The sequence below is a fragment of the Dama dama genome, chromosome 19 (assembly GCF_033118175.1).
Source record: "Dama dama isolate Ldn47 chromosome 19, ASM3311817v1, whole genome shotgun sequence".
Classification (NCBI taxonomy): domain Eukaryota; kingdom Metazoa; phylum Chordata; class Mammalia; order Artiodactyla; family Cervidae; genus Dama; species Dama dama.
In genome coordinates this window covers 90,398,158-90,413,629 of record NC_083699.1, presented here as the reverse complement: position 1 = coordinate 90,413,629, position 15,472 = coordinate 90,398,158, and the positions used below count along the sequence as shown (strand labels likewise).

Sequence of the window (15,472 nt, the reverse complement as noted above, 5' to 3'; positions counted from 1 at the left end):
ACTGCATTCCCCTATTCTTTACCTTCAACTCCCTCTTCCTGACTATTCTTTCCAAGGCTGATTTGTTACTTCCCTGCATGGAAACCTTCAATGGCTCCCCAGTACCCTTGGTATTGGGTTCGAATGGCCTTGTCCAACTCCTCCAGCCCTCTAGGGCCTGACATACGCCCATTTTCCAGTTGCACTTGTTGTCACCCCTCACGGCCTCTGATCAGGGCTGTCCACTGAAGCACTATGGACATGGAGGATGCTCTTTGGGCAGGGAAGGGGAGGGGATGTCCTGCGCATTGTAAGATGTTCACAGCCTCCCTGGACCCTACCCACTAGAAGCCAGTGACAGTTCCCCCATCATGACAAACAAGGTCTCCAGACATTTTCAAAATGCCCTGGGGGCCCAAACTGCTCTCTGTTGCAGACCACCACCCTATGCTGAGCCCTGTGCTAAGCCCACTTGCCTTTCAGTTCACCTGGCTCACTTCTGTTTGCCTTGCAAGTCTGCCCTTGGTTGTCATTTCCTCCTGGAAGCCCTTCCCGACCCCATGCTGGGGCTGGTGACCTTCCTGAGCACACAACTTGGACAGCTTGCCCGCTGTACTCTCACCGCCCTGTGGCTTGATGGTGTCTTCCCCCGGTCTTCATGAAGACAGGCATTTGTCTGTACTGGGGCCAAGTCAGTACCTGTAACATGACCTCACCTAGTAAATCACCCTTGACCCCCTCTCTCCCTTAGCTCACATCCAAACCATTACTGAAGCTGGGTCATTCTGGAATCTCTTTCCAGATCAAACACTGTACTCTGACTACCCCTCACACCCCCCTCCACCCCCTTCCACACACACGTGGGTTGAGCTGCCATCATCTTTCACTGGGATTGCAAACAACCACAATCCACATGAATCCCCTCTGATCTGCTTTCACTTCAGATGGAGTGATTTTGTTCCAAAACGGAATTCTAAACTCTTTGCCTGCTTTGGTTAAACACTTTCAAAGGCTTTCCAGGGACTTCCCTAGTGGTCCAGTGATTGAGAATCCGCCTGCCAATGCAGGGGATCCGGGTTCGATTCCTGCCCTAGGATGCTTCCACATGCCTCAGAGCAATAAGCCTGTGGGCCACAACTACTGAGTCTGCGCCCTGGAGCCTGTACTCTGCAACAGGAGAAACCACCATGAGAAGACCACACACCACTACTAGAGAGTAGCCTGCTCACAGCAACGAAGACCCAGCATTGCTATAAATAAATAATAAAAATTTGAGAATAAATAAATAAATCCTCCACATGGAAATCTGGAATTCTGAGTCAGTTTCTAGTGACTCCTACCAAGACACCACTCAAACTGCTTTGCGGAGTGAATTTCTATCTTTTTTCTGATGTCAGGAAGTTGTATTTCCCCTGTGACTGATGCTGAGAATCTCACATGCAAGTGGGCTCACTTCAGTCGGGTCTGACTCTTTGTGACCCTATGTACTATAGCCTGCCAGGCTCCTCTGTCCATGGGATTCTCGAGGCAAGAATACTGGAGTGGGTTGCCATGCCCTCCTCCAGAGAATCTTTCCAACCCAGAGATCGAAACTGTGTTTCCTGCGGCTCCTGCATTGTAGGCAGGTTCTTTACCACTGAGCTGCCTGGGAAGCCCCAGAGTCTCACATGTTAACAAATCCTTGAAGAGCCCCATCTTCACAGCGCTTGTCATCATTGAATTGTTACATTCATTGGGTAAAATGAAGTTCTGTCTCCTTCACTAGACTGTAAGCTCCATGAGGGCAAGAACTCATGTCTCTTTTTGCTCATGGCTCTTTGCCTTATTTTATATTTTATTTTTTTGAGGGTGTTTTGGTGGAGACCAACATGTGACAATAAAGTAACCAGAATGCCTGTCCCATGAGGTTCTCAGAAGTAAATTCTCAAAGAGAAAAATACTTCAAACAGGGTCATAAGGGCTGTGATATATGTAGTTGTCAACTTCTGATGAACACACTCAGAGATCTTTTAAAAATCACTTGTTTAGTGTGTCCCTAGCATTTTATTCAACACAATAAGAGCTTCAAAATAAATATGATGGCTGGGACTTCCCTGGTGGTCCAGTGGTTATGAATCCAGTTTGCAATGCAGGGGACACAGGTTTAATCCCTGATAGGGGAACTAAGATCCCATGTGCCACAGAGCAACTAAGCCCATGCCCCACAACTACTGAGCTTGCATGCCACAACTAGAGAGTCCATGCGCCTGAACAAAAGATCACACATGACTCAGTAAGATCCCACATGCATCAACTAAGACCCAATGCAGCTAAATAAATAAATATTCAGAAAATAAATATAATGCTGGAACTCTGTCACCCATCATCCTTCTGAGTGTGAAGAACTGATCAGAGGTAGGGCAAAGTAACCAAACATGTCATGAGCTTTTGGGTCACTGTGCTAATTTCATTCTAATTCCTGACAAAATAACAAGTTTTAAGGATTGACTCATGTTCCTTAAAATCTGAAGGTCACTGTTCTCCACATAGAACACTGCACTTGAAAAGTCCTAGCACGAGCCCCACTGCCTGATTTTCTTATTATATTTACCTAGTATCTCTAAAACTGCCAAGAGTTCGTTTTAATGTGTGCATGTGAATGTCAGCTGAAAACAGGCTGGAGTGCTCATCACATTTATTATAGGTGAATACTGACTGTGGCTGGGACCACAGTTAATGATATTGTGTTGGGGTGTGGGAGGCTGACTCTGAAATATTAGTCACATGATTCCCTGTAAAATGTTGGGCTCCTTTTCCAAAGTCTTAACTCCAACAGAGGTTCAACTAGAACTGAGATTGGTGTACGTGTCAGACCAGACTCAGGAAGTTATGCATCATCACACACACTCATTCTGAGTTTTATTCAGTGGAAGGTCTTTTACAGTAATATAAACCAGAGGGAACATTCTGCCCTGTGCGTGAATTTGACAAGGTGGAGTCAAAACTGTAAGTGCTCTTGAATCTGGCATACCTGGGTTCATCTCACATGTGACTTTGGATGGGTAACTTAACCTGAGTCTCAATTTCTCCATCTGTAAAATGGAGCTAATAATAGTCCCTAGCTTGTAACATCTTTTTGTAAAGGCTCTATCTAGATGCCGTCATCACTTAATTAAGAGGTCAGAAAGTTGTCAAACCATCAAGCAGTTATTAGGGGCATCCACTGTTTCTGTCTATCTGAATTCTCTTCCATCCCTATTTTCTTGTTTTCCTTTGGCCTTGTTGTCCAACATGTGGGATCTCCATTCCCCAACCAGGGATCAAACTCAAGGTGCCTGCATTGGAAGCGAAGAGTCTTAACCAATGGGCCACCAGGGAAGTCCCTCCACCCTTGTTTTCTATTGGAGAACACTTTCCTCTGTCCCCGATATTTATATAGGACAGAACTTCTCCCTGGCTCCTGAGAACAGAGACCTAGTCCTGTTCGGTGGACTTGAATATGATTGGGCATGTAACTTGAGCTGTCCACTGAGAGTCTTCCCTGGGAATTTGAAGGACCTTTTGTAAAGAACTGTTCCCTTTCCACGAGATTGTTTGGTTGCGAGGATATGCGTGGTGCTGCCGGTGGCCTCCACATAGGAGCCCCCACATAGGAGAGTGAGAGTGAGGCCAATCCCGAGGAGGGCAGAGCTGGGACACAGAGGGAGAGCTTTCAGCGACACTGCTCATTAACTCTCTGGGACAGATTCTGAGAGTCTTTGGCCTGGATCAGGCCAGACTTCTAGGCTTCTCAGTTATGAAAACCATTAACTTCATTTTCTTAGTAACTTCATTTTGTTCCTTAAGAATCCTGATTGATAGCCCAGTAAATCATAGTAAAATGTAGGCCATATGTTCATCTTCTGAGTTTATGAGTCTTTTCCTATAAATAATCCAAAGACTATCTCATAGATTTATGAAATCTTATAGATGAAGGATGTCTTGGGGCCTGCCTGAACTGGCTGACTCTGTGAGTCAGGGATAGGTCTGGAACAGGAAGCCAGGGCTTCTGCATTCCAGGCCAGTGCTCCTTAGCATCCTTGCCTCTCATTGTGTCTCTGCCTCAGTCCTTCTCGTACTCGGGCAGAACTACCCTCACCTTTCCTTCTTGAATCATCGTCCAACTACCCGCAGCCAAGGGGACCCACTGGACAAAGGGCATCACCTTCTAGAAATGGCTCCATTTCCCCAACAACCCCGCCTCTTCCACCGAGGACAGTCATGGTTTAAGGGAAGTAAACACAGATGTGGGTCTTGATGGAACTTAGGTGAAGCCAGAGAGCTGAGCTCTGGAAGTAAGGCTGTTCAGAGCCCAGGGCCATATTTCAATCTCATTACCTCATGTGGGAATTATTACAGTAACTCCTTACAGCTCCCCCCTTCTTCTCAACCCCAGACTCCTTCTGCAATCCATCATATATACTGTTAATCATCCTCTTAAAGAATCACTCTGTGTACCCAGACAAAACTATACGTTGAAAAGATACATGCCCCTATGTTCACAGCAGCACTAGTCACAACAGCCAAGACATGGAAGAAACATAAATGCCCGCTGACAGATGAATGGATAAACAAGATGTGGTATAAGTACACAATGGAATATTACTCAGCCATAAAGAAGAATGAAACAAGGCCACCTCCAGCAACATGAATGGACCCAGAGATGACCATGTTAAGTGAAAAAAGTCAGAAAGAGAAAGATAGATACTGTAGCATTTGATATCACTTATGTTTGGAATTCAAAATATGACATAAATGAATGTTTCTACAAAGCAGAAACAGACTCACAGTCATGGAGAATAGACTTGTGTTTGCCAAGGGGGTGAGGTGGGGGAAAGAAGGACTGAGAATTTGTGATTACCAGATGCAAATTAGTACATATAGGATGGATAAACTATAGCACAGGGAACTATACTCAGGATCTTGTAATAAACCACACTGGAAATGGATATGAAAAAGAATACACACACACACACACACGCATACACATCTTTGCTATAAAGCAGAAATTAACACAACATTGTAAATCAAATATGCTTCAATAAAACTTTTAAAAAACAAGAATCACTCTGGTCATGCCATTTTCTTGTTGAAAAAAATCTTCAATACTAGGTGCATATCACATTCTTTTCTTGCCTTTAAGTTATAGTGGCCTTCAGAGCATAAGTATTGAACTTTATATTCAGAGACTGTCAAACATGGATGTGATAACAAACTCCATGAATACAGATGCAGCTAGTGTGATGAATCTCACCAGGATTTTGTTATTGTTGTTAGTTTATGGTTTGGGCTCATTTTGAATTAATTTTATTTTATTTTTTATTTTATTTATTTATTTATTTTTAAATAAATTTTATTTATTTTATTTATTATTTTTTAATTAATTAATTTTAATTGGAGGCTAATTACTGATAATATTGTAGTGGTTTTTGCCATACATTGACATGAATCAGCCATGGGTATACATGTGTCCCGTTCCTGAACCCCTCTCCCACCTCCCTCCCCATCCCATCCCTCAGGGTCATCCCAGTGCACCAGCCCTGAGCACCCTGTCTCATGCATCAAACCTGGCCTGGCTATCTGTTTCACATATGATAATATGTGTTTCAATGCTATTCTCTCAAATCATCCCACCCTCGCCTTCTCCCACAGAGTCCAAAAGACTGTTCTTTACATCTGTGTCTCTTTTGCTGTCTCGCATATAGCGTCATTGTTACCATCTTTCTAAATTCCATATATATGCGTTAGTATACTGTATTGGTGTTTTTATTTCTGACTTACTTCACTCTGTATAATAGGCTCCAGTTGTAGCCACCTCATTAGAACTGATTCAAATGCATTCTTTTTTAATGAATTGTCCTCATTTTAAAAGCAAGACACTTCTCAAAAATTCACAGGTGTCAGTTTCTCTTTTAAAAAGTCAGGGGACTTCTCTGGTGACCCAGTGCATGAGAACTCACCTGCTAATGTAGGGGACACAGGTTCGATTCCTGGCCTGGGAACTAGGATCCCACATGCTGCAAGGCAGCTAAACCTGTGCTCCGTGACTACTGAAGCCTGTGAGCCTAGAGCCCCTGCTTCACTACAAGAAAAGGCAAAGCGATGAGAAGCCTGAGCGCTGCAACTAGAGATGGCCCCCCTCGCTGCAACTGGAGAAAGCCTGTGTGCAGCCAGGAAGACCCAGTGCAGCCAAGAATAAATAAACGAATGAATAAATATTAAAGAAAAAAGAGTCAGGAGCTTCGGATCTCTGTTCTCACAGTGTGGCCACTGGACCTGAGGAGTGGCTTCCCTCCTTAGACGGAAGTGCACACTCTGTTCTGGGGTCCACGGCACTTTCTTTACTTCTTACGCTGCCTGCTTCGCCATTTGAGTTTGCTCCTTCAGCTCTGCACAACTGTTGTTCAAAGTCTTTTTAATCCACATTATAGAATTATCTCACAAATGCAATTTCCCTGTAAGGCAAAATGATACATGCTTTCCTTTGATAGGATCCAATTGGTGTCGAAATATTCCTGTGCGTTTCCTTACATTTATGCAAAAAATTTAGCAGGACTTTTCTTTACACTTCTACCTTCATTCAGCTGATCATACTCTGGAAATATGGTGAGATCTGTACTTAAAAATTTTGTTTTTATTTGGCTGCACCAGGTTCTAGTTGGGGCATGTGGGATCATTGATCTTCATTGTGGCATGCAGGATCTTCAGCTGTGACATGTGGGATCTTGTTCCCTGACTAGGGATCAAACCTGGGCCCCCTGCATTGGGAGTGCAGAGTCTTAGCTACTGTACCACCAGGGAAGACCCAGTAATTCTTTATATGGTCTCTTGACATCAAAACATTAATTAGTTACAGAAGCTGTATAAAATATGTTCCTTTTTATTTCCTCTGTGAAATGGGTTGTGAGTACAATGATTTAAAATCCCCTTGGGGGCCCAGTTATTGTGTCGGAGCTGCAGCTGCAGTAAGTAGGATACTGAGGGGCTTCACTTGGCTACATAGAGGGGTAAACAGTGAAAGAGGAACGCTTTTCTTCTTTCTTTCTTTCTGTGGCTTTCTAAACCTTCTCTCTTACCCCCTTTTATTGTTTCCTCCATCCTTCCTGAAAATCCCCCTGGGCTTCAGAGGCAGGTCTAAGGACCAGAGCATAAACTTTCTTGGATGGGGCAAGAGGTCTAAACCCAGAAGTCTGGTCTCTTGGGACAAAGAGGGACTCAGAAAAGGCAAAAGGGTGAGAGGCCTCTAGGCATTGTGTGCACTCATGCTAAGTTGCTTCAGTTGTGTCTGATTCTGTGCAACCCTATGGATCATAACCTGCCAGGCTCCTCTGTCCATGGGATTCTCCTGGCAAGAAGACTGGAGTTTCCATGCCCTCCTCCAGGGGATCTTCCTGACCCAGGGTTGAACCCACATCGCTTATGTCTCCTGCACTGGAAGGCAGGTTCTTTACCACTAGCACCACCTGGGAAACCTTAAACTCCACCAACTGCCTTCATTATAGTGGACAATACTGAGGAGGTGCTAAAAGCTTCCTGCAGTTTCCAAAAGAGTCAGAGAGCTGGATGCAGGAGGAACTGTCCTTAAATATTCTCTTGGCCCATGAACAGAGCTGGAGGAAGACTGAGAAGGGATTTATAAGAGACAGAGCTATGTGTCTCCTCATTCTTCAGCAAAGTGGAGATGGTACCACCAGTCAGCATGATGCATGCACATAGGACGCTCAGAAGGAACACTTCCTGTCTGCATAATCAGCAATACAAATTCAAAATAATATACTGAAGTAATACAGTTCTGATTTTTTGTGCAGTGATAAACATGCATTCACGGTGGGGCAAGTGTAAAGGATTTACTTTACTTTACACCCCCTACATGTTGCTGTTCCTTGGTCCTCTTCCTCCACTGTTTCTCAAACAACCCAGTGGTGTCTGCTGCTTCCCAAGCCATGATTACTCCAAATTCCAATGTCTAACTCAGACCTTTCATCATAGCACCTGCCTGTCATATAAGAGCCTTATATACACTACACTCGCAATGAAACTTTCCAGTTTTCCCCTAACTGTTCTCCTCCTTCTAGTCACTGGAGCTAGGGACCTTCCTCACCCTCATACCCAGCTGGTCCTGAAATCCCAACAAGTCTCTTTCCAACAGCTCTGGTTTACCTCCCACTTCATCAATCCTAGTGTCTTACATAGGCGCCATCATTTCTTCCTGCGCCACTGCATATGCTTCCTAACTAGCTCCTCTGCTTCCCATCTACCATCAAATTGGTGTTTAAAAAAATGCAAATCTGATCATGTCATTCCTTTTTAAAGATTCGTTCAATAGCTTCTCGTCCCTCACAAGAAAAGAATTTCAATGCCTTTGTGTGATCTGAGCCCTACACGTGTTGTCAACATTCCTCCCGTTATAGCCACATAAAATCACCTGCAGTTTCTCAAACTTGCCATGATTTTTCTCACTTCCTTGCCTGATTGTCCTCTCTGCCTTACAAGCTAGAAACTGTGCAAAAACAGTTTTAAGTGTATATTTAGGAACCTGACTTGAGCCTTTATCTTCCTGGGACTTCTCCCATCTTTGTGCACAGAAACTCAATGGTAAAGACCTGTCAGAATTTGAGAGATTTTTGTATTGATCACTTAACATAATTGATTAATTATTATAATCCCCCTTTTAATCAAAGAATTCTCTGTGAGTCTCTTTGGACCAAACTGATCAAAATAAACCTTTGTTGACCTGTATATATCTTTTCATTTAAAATTTCACCTTTGTCCAATGTAAAACATTTCTCCATTATGCACTCAACAGGAAAGGAGATATTTAATTTGCTAAGTGTTGGGGGTTTTTCTATTTATTATTCTGTTAAATTTTACCTTCTAGAGTCCTGGAATTTTAGCGTCCAGCCCCTAAAATTTTCCCGAAGCAGAAATCAAGGCTCTATTGACTCAGGAACATGGCACCAGGAAGGTGGTTATGGGCGGGACATACCTAGTTCCTGGCCATGGATTCAGCTCTTGCCATCTATAGTGAAGGCACAGACCACCTCCAATTCACAAAGAAGGCTGCCCTCTGCTTCCAATGAGAGGAGAGCAAAGTAGACCTCAAAGAGCCAGTTAAGCTAATCCTCTTACACCACTCCACTTAAGGCAAATGACAGCACAAGGGCTTTAGGAACAAGAAAATCAGAAGCATTAAGTTCGAGGCTCTGTCTGCCCTGGGAAAGAACAGCCTTCTCCCTTCCTTTCTAACCCTGTGCCCCACCTTTGGGCCAGTGGAGGCTCACTCACCCTCTGGGTGATGGGTTTACCATCCTGGATCTGCACGGCCAGCCCCAGGTCAGACAGTCTGCAGTTGCCGAGGTCGTCCAGAAGCACGTTCTCAGGCTTCATGTCCCGATAGACGATGCCGAGGGAGTGGAGGTGGAGCACACCACAGGTCATCTGGGCCGAGTAGAAGACCACCCTGCTCATGTCCAGGCCCGGTTCACCCACGCTGTAGATGTGGAACTTGAGGTCTCCACCATTCATCAGGCTCATCACCAGGCAGAGATGGGACTTGCTCTCAAAGGCATATGCCAGAGAGACAATGAATGGGCTGCTGACCCTCTCCAAGATTTCCTTTTCCAAGAGAGCCATTTTCTCGCCATTTTTCTTCTTCAGTCGCTTCTTGTCCAGTTTCTTACAGGCATACATCTTACCAGTGTTTTTCACCTGGACAGCACATACCTTAAGGAGAGAAGGAAAAGGAGAAGAGGTAGAAATAGACTGCAGTGGAGAGAGGAAGGGAGTGGTGGATCCAGAGGATGGAGGGGCAGAAACCAATCAAGGTGGCAAGGCTTCTGAGAAAAGAAAAGCTGTGAGTCAGAGGGTTCTTGGAGAAAGAGCTTGGACCACAGTGAGGTATCATGTGACACATACAAAATGGGCCATTAAAAAAAAAAAGAAATAACAAGTATTGGCCAGAATGTGGAGAAATTGAAACATTGATGCATTGCTTGTTGTTTAGTTGCTAAGTTGTGCGGGACTCTTTGGGACACCATGGACTGTAGCTCACCAGATTCTTCTGTCCATGGGATTTTCCAGGCAAGAATACTGGAGTGCCACTTCCTTCTCCAAGGGATCCTCCCAACACAGGGATCAAACCCATGTCTCCTGCATTGGTAGATGGATTCTTTACCATTGAGCCACCAGGGAAGCCCTCATGCATTGCTGGCGGGAACTTAAAACATGAAGAGATTGGTGATTTCCCAAAAAGTTAAACATAAAATTGCCCTAAGACCCAGCAACTCCACTCCTCAGCACATATGAAACAGAAATGAAAGCAGGTATTCAAACAAATACTTATGCATAAATATTTACAGCAGCGCTATTCACGATAGCCAAAAGGCAGAAACAACCCAACTGTCCATCAATAGATGAATGGCTACATGAAATGTAGTATTCCCATACAATGGACTGTTACTCAACCTGAAAAAGGAGTGCAGTATTGATCCGCGCTACAAGGTGAAAAGATCCTCCAAAGCACTACTCAGCAAAAGTATACTTTTCAGTGAAAGAATCCAGAAACAAAAGCTCACATATCATATGACTCCATCTATATGAAACATCAGAATAGGCAAGTCCATAGAGGCAGAAAGTAGCCCAGTGGCTGCCAGGAGCTTGGGGGTTGGGGTGGGGAAGTAACTGTTAATGGACACAGGAGTATTGACAATGGAACTAGATATGATGGTTGCATAACATTGTAATGTATTAAATGCTATTAAATTGTACACCTGAAAATGGTTAATGGCTAATCTTATGCAAATCTAATCTCAAAGAATTTTTTTTTCTTCTTAAAAAAAGAAAGCTGAACACAGCAGTGGTGCAAAACAGATTTATAGGCTCTAATTCAAGATGATAGTTTTCTTAGATACCTGAAGTTTTTCTCAAATTATCTCCGTGAGCACAAGTAAAGGGGAAGGAAACTCTCCCATTGTATTGATATCTTGATATCATTCACCAAAGGGGCATTTCAGAGCGTTCCTGCCTCCTGGAAACCCCACGATCACGATTCCTGGCCAGTTCCACATCTTGTTTGTTTTTCCTATGGCATTCTCACTGTATTTCATGCAGCGACCAGAAAGAAGAGGTGAGAGCAAGCTAGGAATGCTTTCTCCACATGTGGCACTGAAATTAGTTCTAAGTTCCCTTGAGATTAAAAAGAAGAAGACAAAAAGAAGACAAACAGAACTCTATTTATGCCGTCTACCTCGTCTTTCAACCTGGCTCCTCGCAGACACTTACCTCCCCGAAACCACCTTTCCCCAGCACCCGGAACTCTTCGAAGTACTTGTCTGACACCGGCTGCATCTCGAAGACTTTCCACTGCAGAAACTTGTCATAGAAGGGGCTGGCCAGGAACTCCCGGAAGGGCTGGTCCTGCAGGAAGGCCATGACCTCGGCCTTGGCCAGCTCCACCAGGGATGCTCGATCGTCCTCGGTGGTGGCCGCTTGGCACTTGGTGATCAGAGCTGGGCTGAAGAAGGGGTGTGGGTGCCCATGGACAGGGGCGGAAGCACAAGTGGTCACCAGCCCCTGCAGCGCGCTGCCCTTGGCGGGACCCTCTTCGGCCAACTCCCAGCTCTGCACCTCCTCCAGAAAACCCCTGGCCTCCTGGTACGCAGGCACCGTGGCCAGGAAGTCCCGGAAGAGGCGGCGGCCGATAGGCTGCTGCTCGCACAGGCTGTGGAAGTCGGTGGCCAGGGCCTGGCGGAGCTGCTCACAGCTCTGCGGCCCGGGCAGCATCAGGCTCCGGCGCCGGCGCTGCAGCTCCTTGCTGTCAGCGTCCGAGGACTTTCGAGCCTGCAGGTAGGCTGTGTTGGCGATCAGATTGTCCAGGCCCCCCATGTCGACCATGGCTGAGCACTGATTGTGCTCCCCTGGCACAGACAAGGAAGGGTGGAGAGCAGCGGCGGTGGGAAAGCGGTCAGGCCCGGGGCCAGCTGACGGCTCTTCGATCGGAGACACAGTAACTTCCAGGGGATTTACAGCAAGTCTTTGGGGTGACGGGTGGGACTGGTGGAGGGTGAGGAAAGAGGTTTCTCTGGTAAGAAGCTTTGCTGGCTATGTATAGCTGGCCAGGGACGGGCGCATCAGGGATCACCCAGCAACCTGGAACACCTGCAGGGTCTACCTGTTCATCCCCAGGCCATGCTCCTCACACCTGCTTCCTGCATCCACAGTGACCAATCACCAAAGGAAAAGACTCATTCTAAGGTGATGCTCTGTTTGCTGTTGACAGCAGTGTTTTCAACTGTGTCTGATTTTACATTTCCCAGCTGGTGCAAGCTCTGTAAACTCCTAGGAATGACAGGTCAGGAAGAGGAGCTGTGAGAAGCTGGAGAGGTTTTCCTTCCCCGGGTCTAGCAGCCTGCCACAGAGCGGGTTACAGAAGGGGATGCTCTGAGCTGCGAGTCACAGGACATTGTTCCCAGAGGCCCAGGTCATGACTCTCAGGGGGGACTGTGGCTCTCCCATGGCCGGTGGCACCCTCAAGTGTCTGTGGAGATCCTCAAGACATGGCTGTCTTAGTTCTGAGGAGTCTGTGACCTACGCTACCCTGTTAAAAGGGGAGGGTCACCTTGACCCAGAACATCCCATGAAATGACATCAGCAGGGAAGTCGCCCACTTCATGGCAGGTGGCGCCCAGACCCTCCCAAGGGCACAGGCCTAATGAGGGGGACCTGAGGGTGAAACAGTTGTGTGTGGAGACCCCAAGCAGGGATGTTCCAGGCATGGCCCCTGGACACCTCGGCCCAGGCTGCCTCATGAAACCAGGAAGCTTCCCTCCACGGAGATGACTCTGAGTTGCCCCAGACCACGACCTCACAAAGAACAGAAATTGGTTTAGACAGAGATCAGGCTAAGAATCTCTGCTCCAAAAATAACACTTGTGTCCTACAGGGAGAGAATTCTCAGGCTTTTTCTTCACAAAGCAAGGCTAAGGCAGCTTAAAAACAAAGTCATTCAGTATTATGCCAGAGTGTTTCAAAGGGAAAAAGAGAGAGAGAGGAAGGAGGACGAGGGGAAAAAAAAGAGTTGGTCGGTCTTTTTCCAAACAAACAACCTCTAGCACACTCTCTGTCAAAACATCACTGTGATGGCCGTGGTCGGCCTGAGCAGAGCCTGCCGCCTGGCCCCCAGAGCAGATATGCGCTTGACCTCACGCTACCAAGAATTATATAATGAACTCGTGGGTGCCCTTTGGCTCTGCACTGCTGCGCTGTAAACCATCGAACCAGTGCAGAGGTGGAGGATCTGCACGAGTGACCACTGCTCGGAACCACATCATCTGCTTTGCAACCCACACTAAAAATGTTGGTACTTTTTTTTTTTTTTTTGGTCTTTGACAGGTCAGCCCAGGTTCACATTTCTGAGTAGAGAAAAATCAGTCTCAGACTCTCCGCTAAGTGGGAAATGACTTTCCTGTTTGTTTGTTTTAAGAGTAAGGATCTTTTATTTATCTTAAATATTTATTTACTTATTTGTCTGTGTTGTGTCTTAGTCACGGCATGTGGGATCTAGTTTCCTGAGCAGGAATCAAACTTGGATCCCCTTCTTTGGGAGTTTGGGATCTTAGTCACTGGACCACCAGGGAAGTCCTTCCTGTGGTTCTTATGAACATAGTGGTAATCCAACAGGGCAGAACTTTGAGAAAACGGTACGGTTGTCATCACATCACTATTTAACCTTCTCACTGAAAAAAAGATATTTTTCACTGATGCCTATACCTGCTATGAGCTGCTTGATTCCACTGGCGTTGATACTTACTTTTAATCACTGAGTGATCACTTAACCCTGCACAGTCCAACAGATAAATGCAAAGCCACAGATGTAATTTCAGATTTTCTAGCCACCACATTGAAGAAAGTAAAAAGAAACAAGTTAAATTAACCTTAATAAGGTATTTTACTTGGCCTAATATGTGCAAATCTTTATCATTTTAACTTGTATTTGATATAAAAATTGCTAATGGGATATTTTACATCTTTTTTTGTATCCTGAGTTTTCAGAATTGACTTTGTATTTTACACTTACCAATTCAAGTCAGTCACATTTCAAATGGTCAGTAGCCACATGTGGCCAGTGGCCACCTAGTTGGACAGTATGGACAAACTTTCTTCATGTAGCTTTGTCATTCATAAATAAGAGAAAGTTTTTCCTATTTTTTTTTTTCTAATCAGTAATATTATAGACCATCTGGGTAAAAAAACTCTCTTAGTAATTAAACATGATCTGACTGATGAGAATGGAATTTAAATAGTATGGTACAAAGTTTAGAATTTATAAAATGATTATACATCAACTCCTGCAATTTTAAAGAGTACCATTAATTTTTAAATTTTACCCACTTGAAACAAAAGAGAGGTCTAGTTAAAATAGAACACTTGATGTGATTACTAACAATTAGGATTCAGGGCTTTTCCCAACTTGATGAAACAGTAATTGTAGATCAGTTAAAAAACAGCACTAAATCCTTAGCTTAGAAGCAGAGCCAAGTGCTGGGCACATTCAAGGTACACTGCGCCAGTTGGGAAAATCATCAGAAATCTTGGACTGGAGATGTGGCCCTATGGTTATAAGCACTGCTTGGGAGAGCTGAGTCCTGGTTCTAGCAAGTCCTAGCTGTGTAACCTTCTGCAAGTTACTTAACTTCTCTGAGTCTCAATCTAATTATGGGGAAAAGAGATGATCTATGTTTATTCTTTTAAAAAATTATAGTTGGTATACAAATTATACATTGTAGGTATATAATATTATATGCTGCAGGTATACAATATAGTGATTCACAATTTTTAAAGGTTATACTTCATTTATATCAATGTCGATTTTTGGGTAACTTCTTAAGAGAATTAAATACAAATAAGTTACTGGCACAAAATTGCCAATAAAGGTCCATCTAATCAAAGCTTTGGTTTTTCCAGAAATGGTATGGACCTAACAGAAGCAAAAGATATTAAGAAGAGGTAGCAAGAATATACAGAAGAACTATATAAAAAGATCTTCACGACTCAGATAATCACGATGGCGTGATAACTCAACTAGAGCCAGACATCCTGGAATGCAAAGTCAAGTGGGCCTTAGGAAGCATCACTATGAACAAAGCTACTGGAGGTGATGGAATTCCAGTTGAGCTACTACAAATCCTAAAAGATGATGCTCTGAAAGTGCTGCACTCAGTATGTCAGCAAATTTGGAAAATTCAGCAGTGGCCACAGGAGTGGAAAAGGTCAGTTTTCATTCTAATCCCAAAGAAAGGCAATGCCAAGTAATGTTCAAACTACTGCACAATTGCACTCATCTCACACACTAGCAAAGTAATGCTCAAAATTCTCCAAGCCAGGCTTCAACAGTACGTGAACCGTGAACTCCCAGATGTTCAAGCTGGATTTAGAAAAGGCAGAAGAACCAGAGGTCAAATTGCCAACATCCACTGGA

The 15,472-nt window shown here is 44.6% G+C and overlaps 1 protein-coding gene across 1 annotated transcript in view; it reads right to left on the bottom strand.

Moving 5' to 3' along the window:
- Window positions 1-11,889, bottom strand: part of GRK7 (G protein-coupled receptor kinase 7) — a 35,767-nt gene extending 23,878 nt beyond the window's left edge. The window contains exons 1-2 of the mRNA XM_061168010.1: window positions 11,278-11,889; window positions 9,283-9,720 (exon numbers count right to left, since the gene is read on the bottom strand). Of these exons, the coding sequence (XP_061023993.1) occupies window positions 9,283-9,720; window positions 11,278-11,889 (1,050 nt within the window). The remainder of the gene's footprint in view (window positions 1-9,282; window positions 9,721-11,277) is intronic.
- Window positions 11,890-15,472: the final 3,583 nt, after the last annotated feature.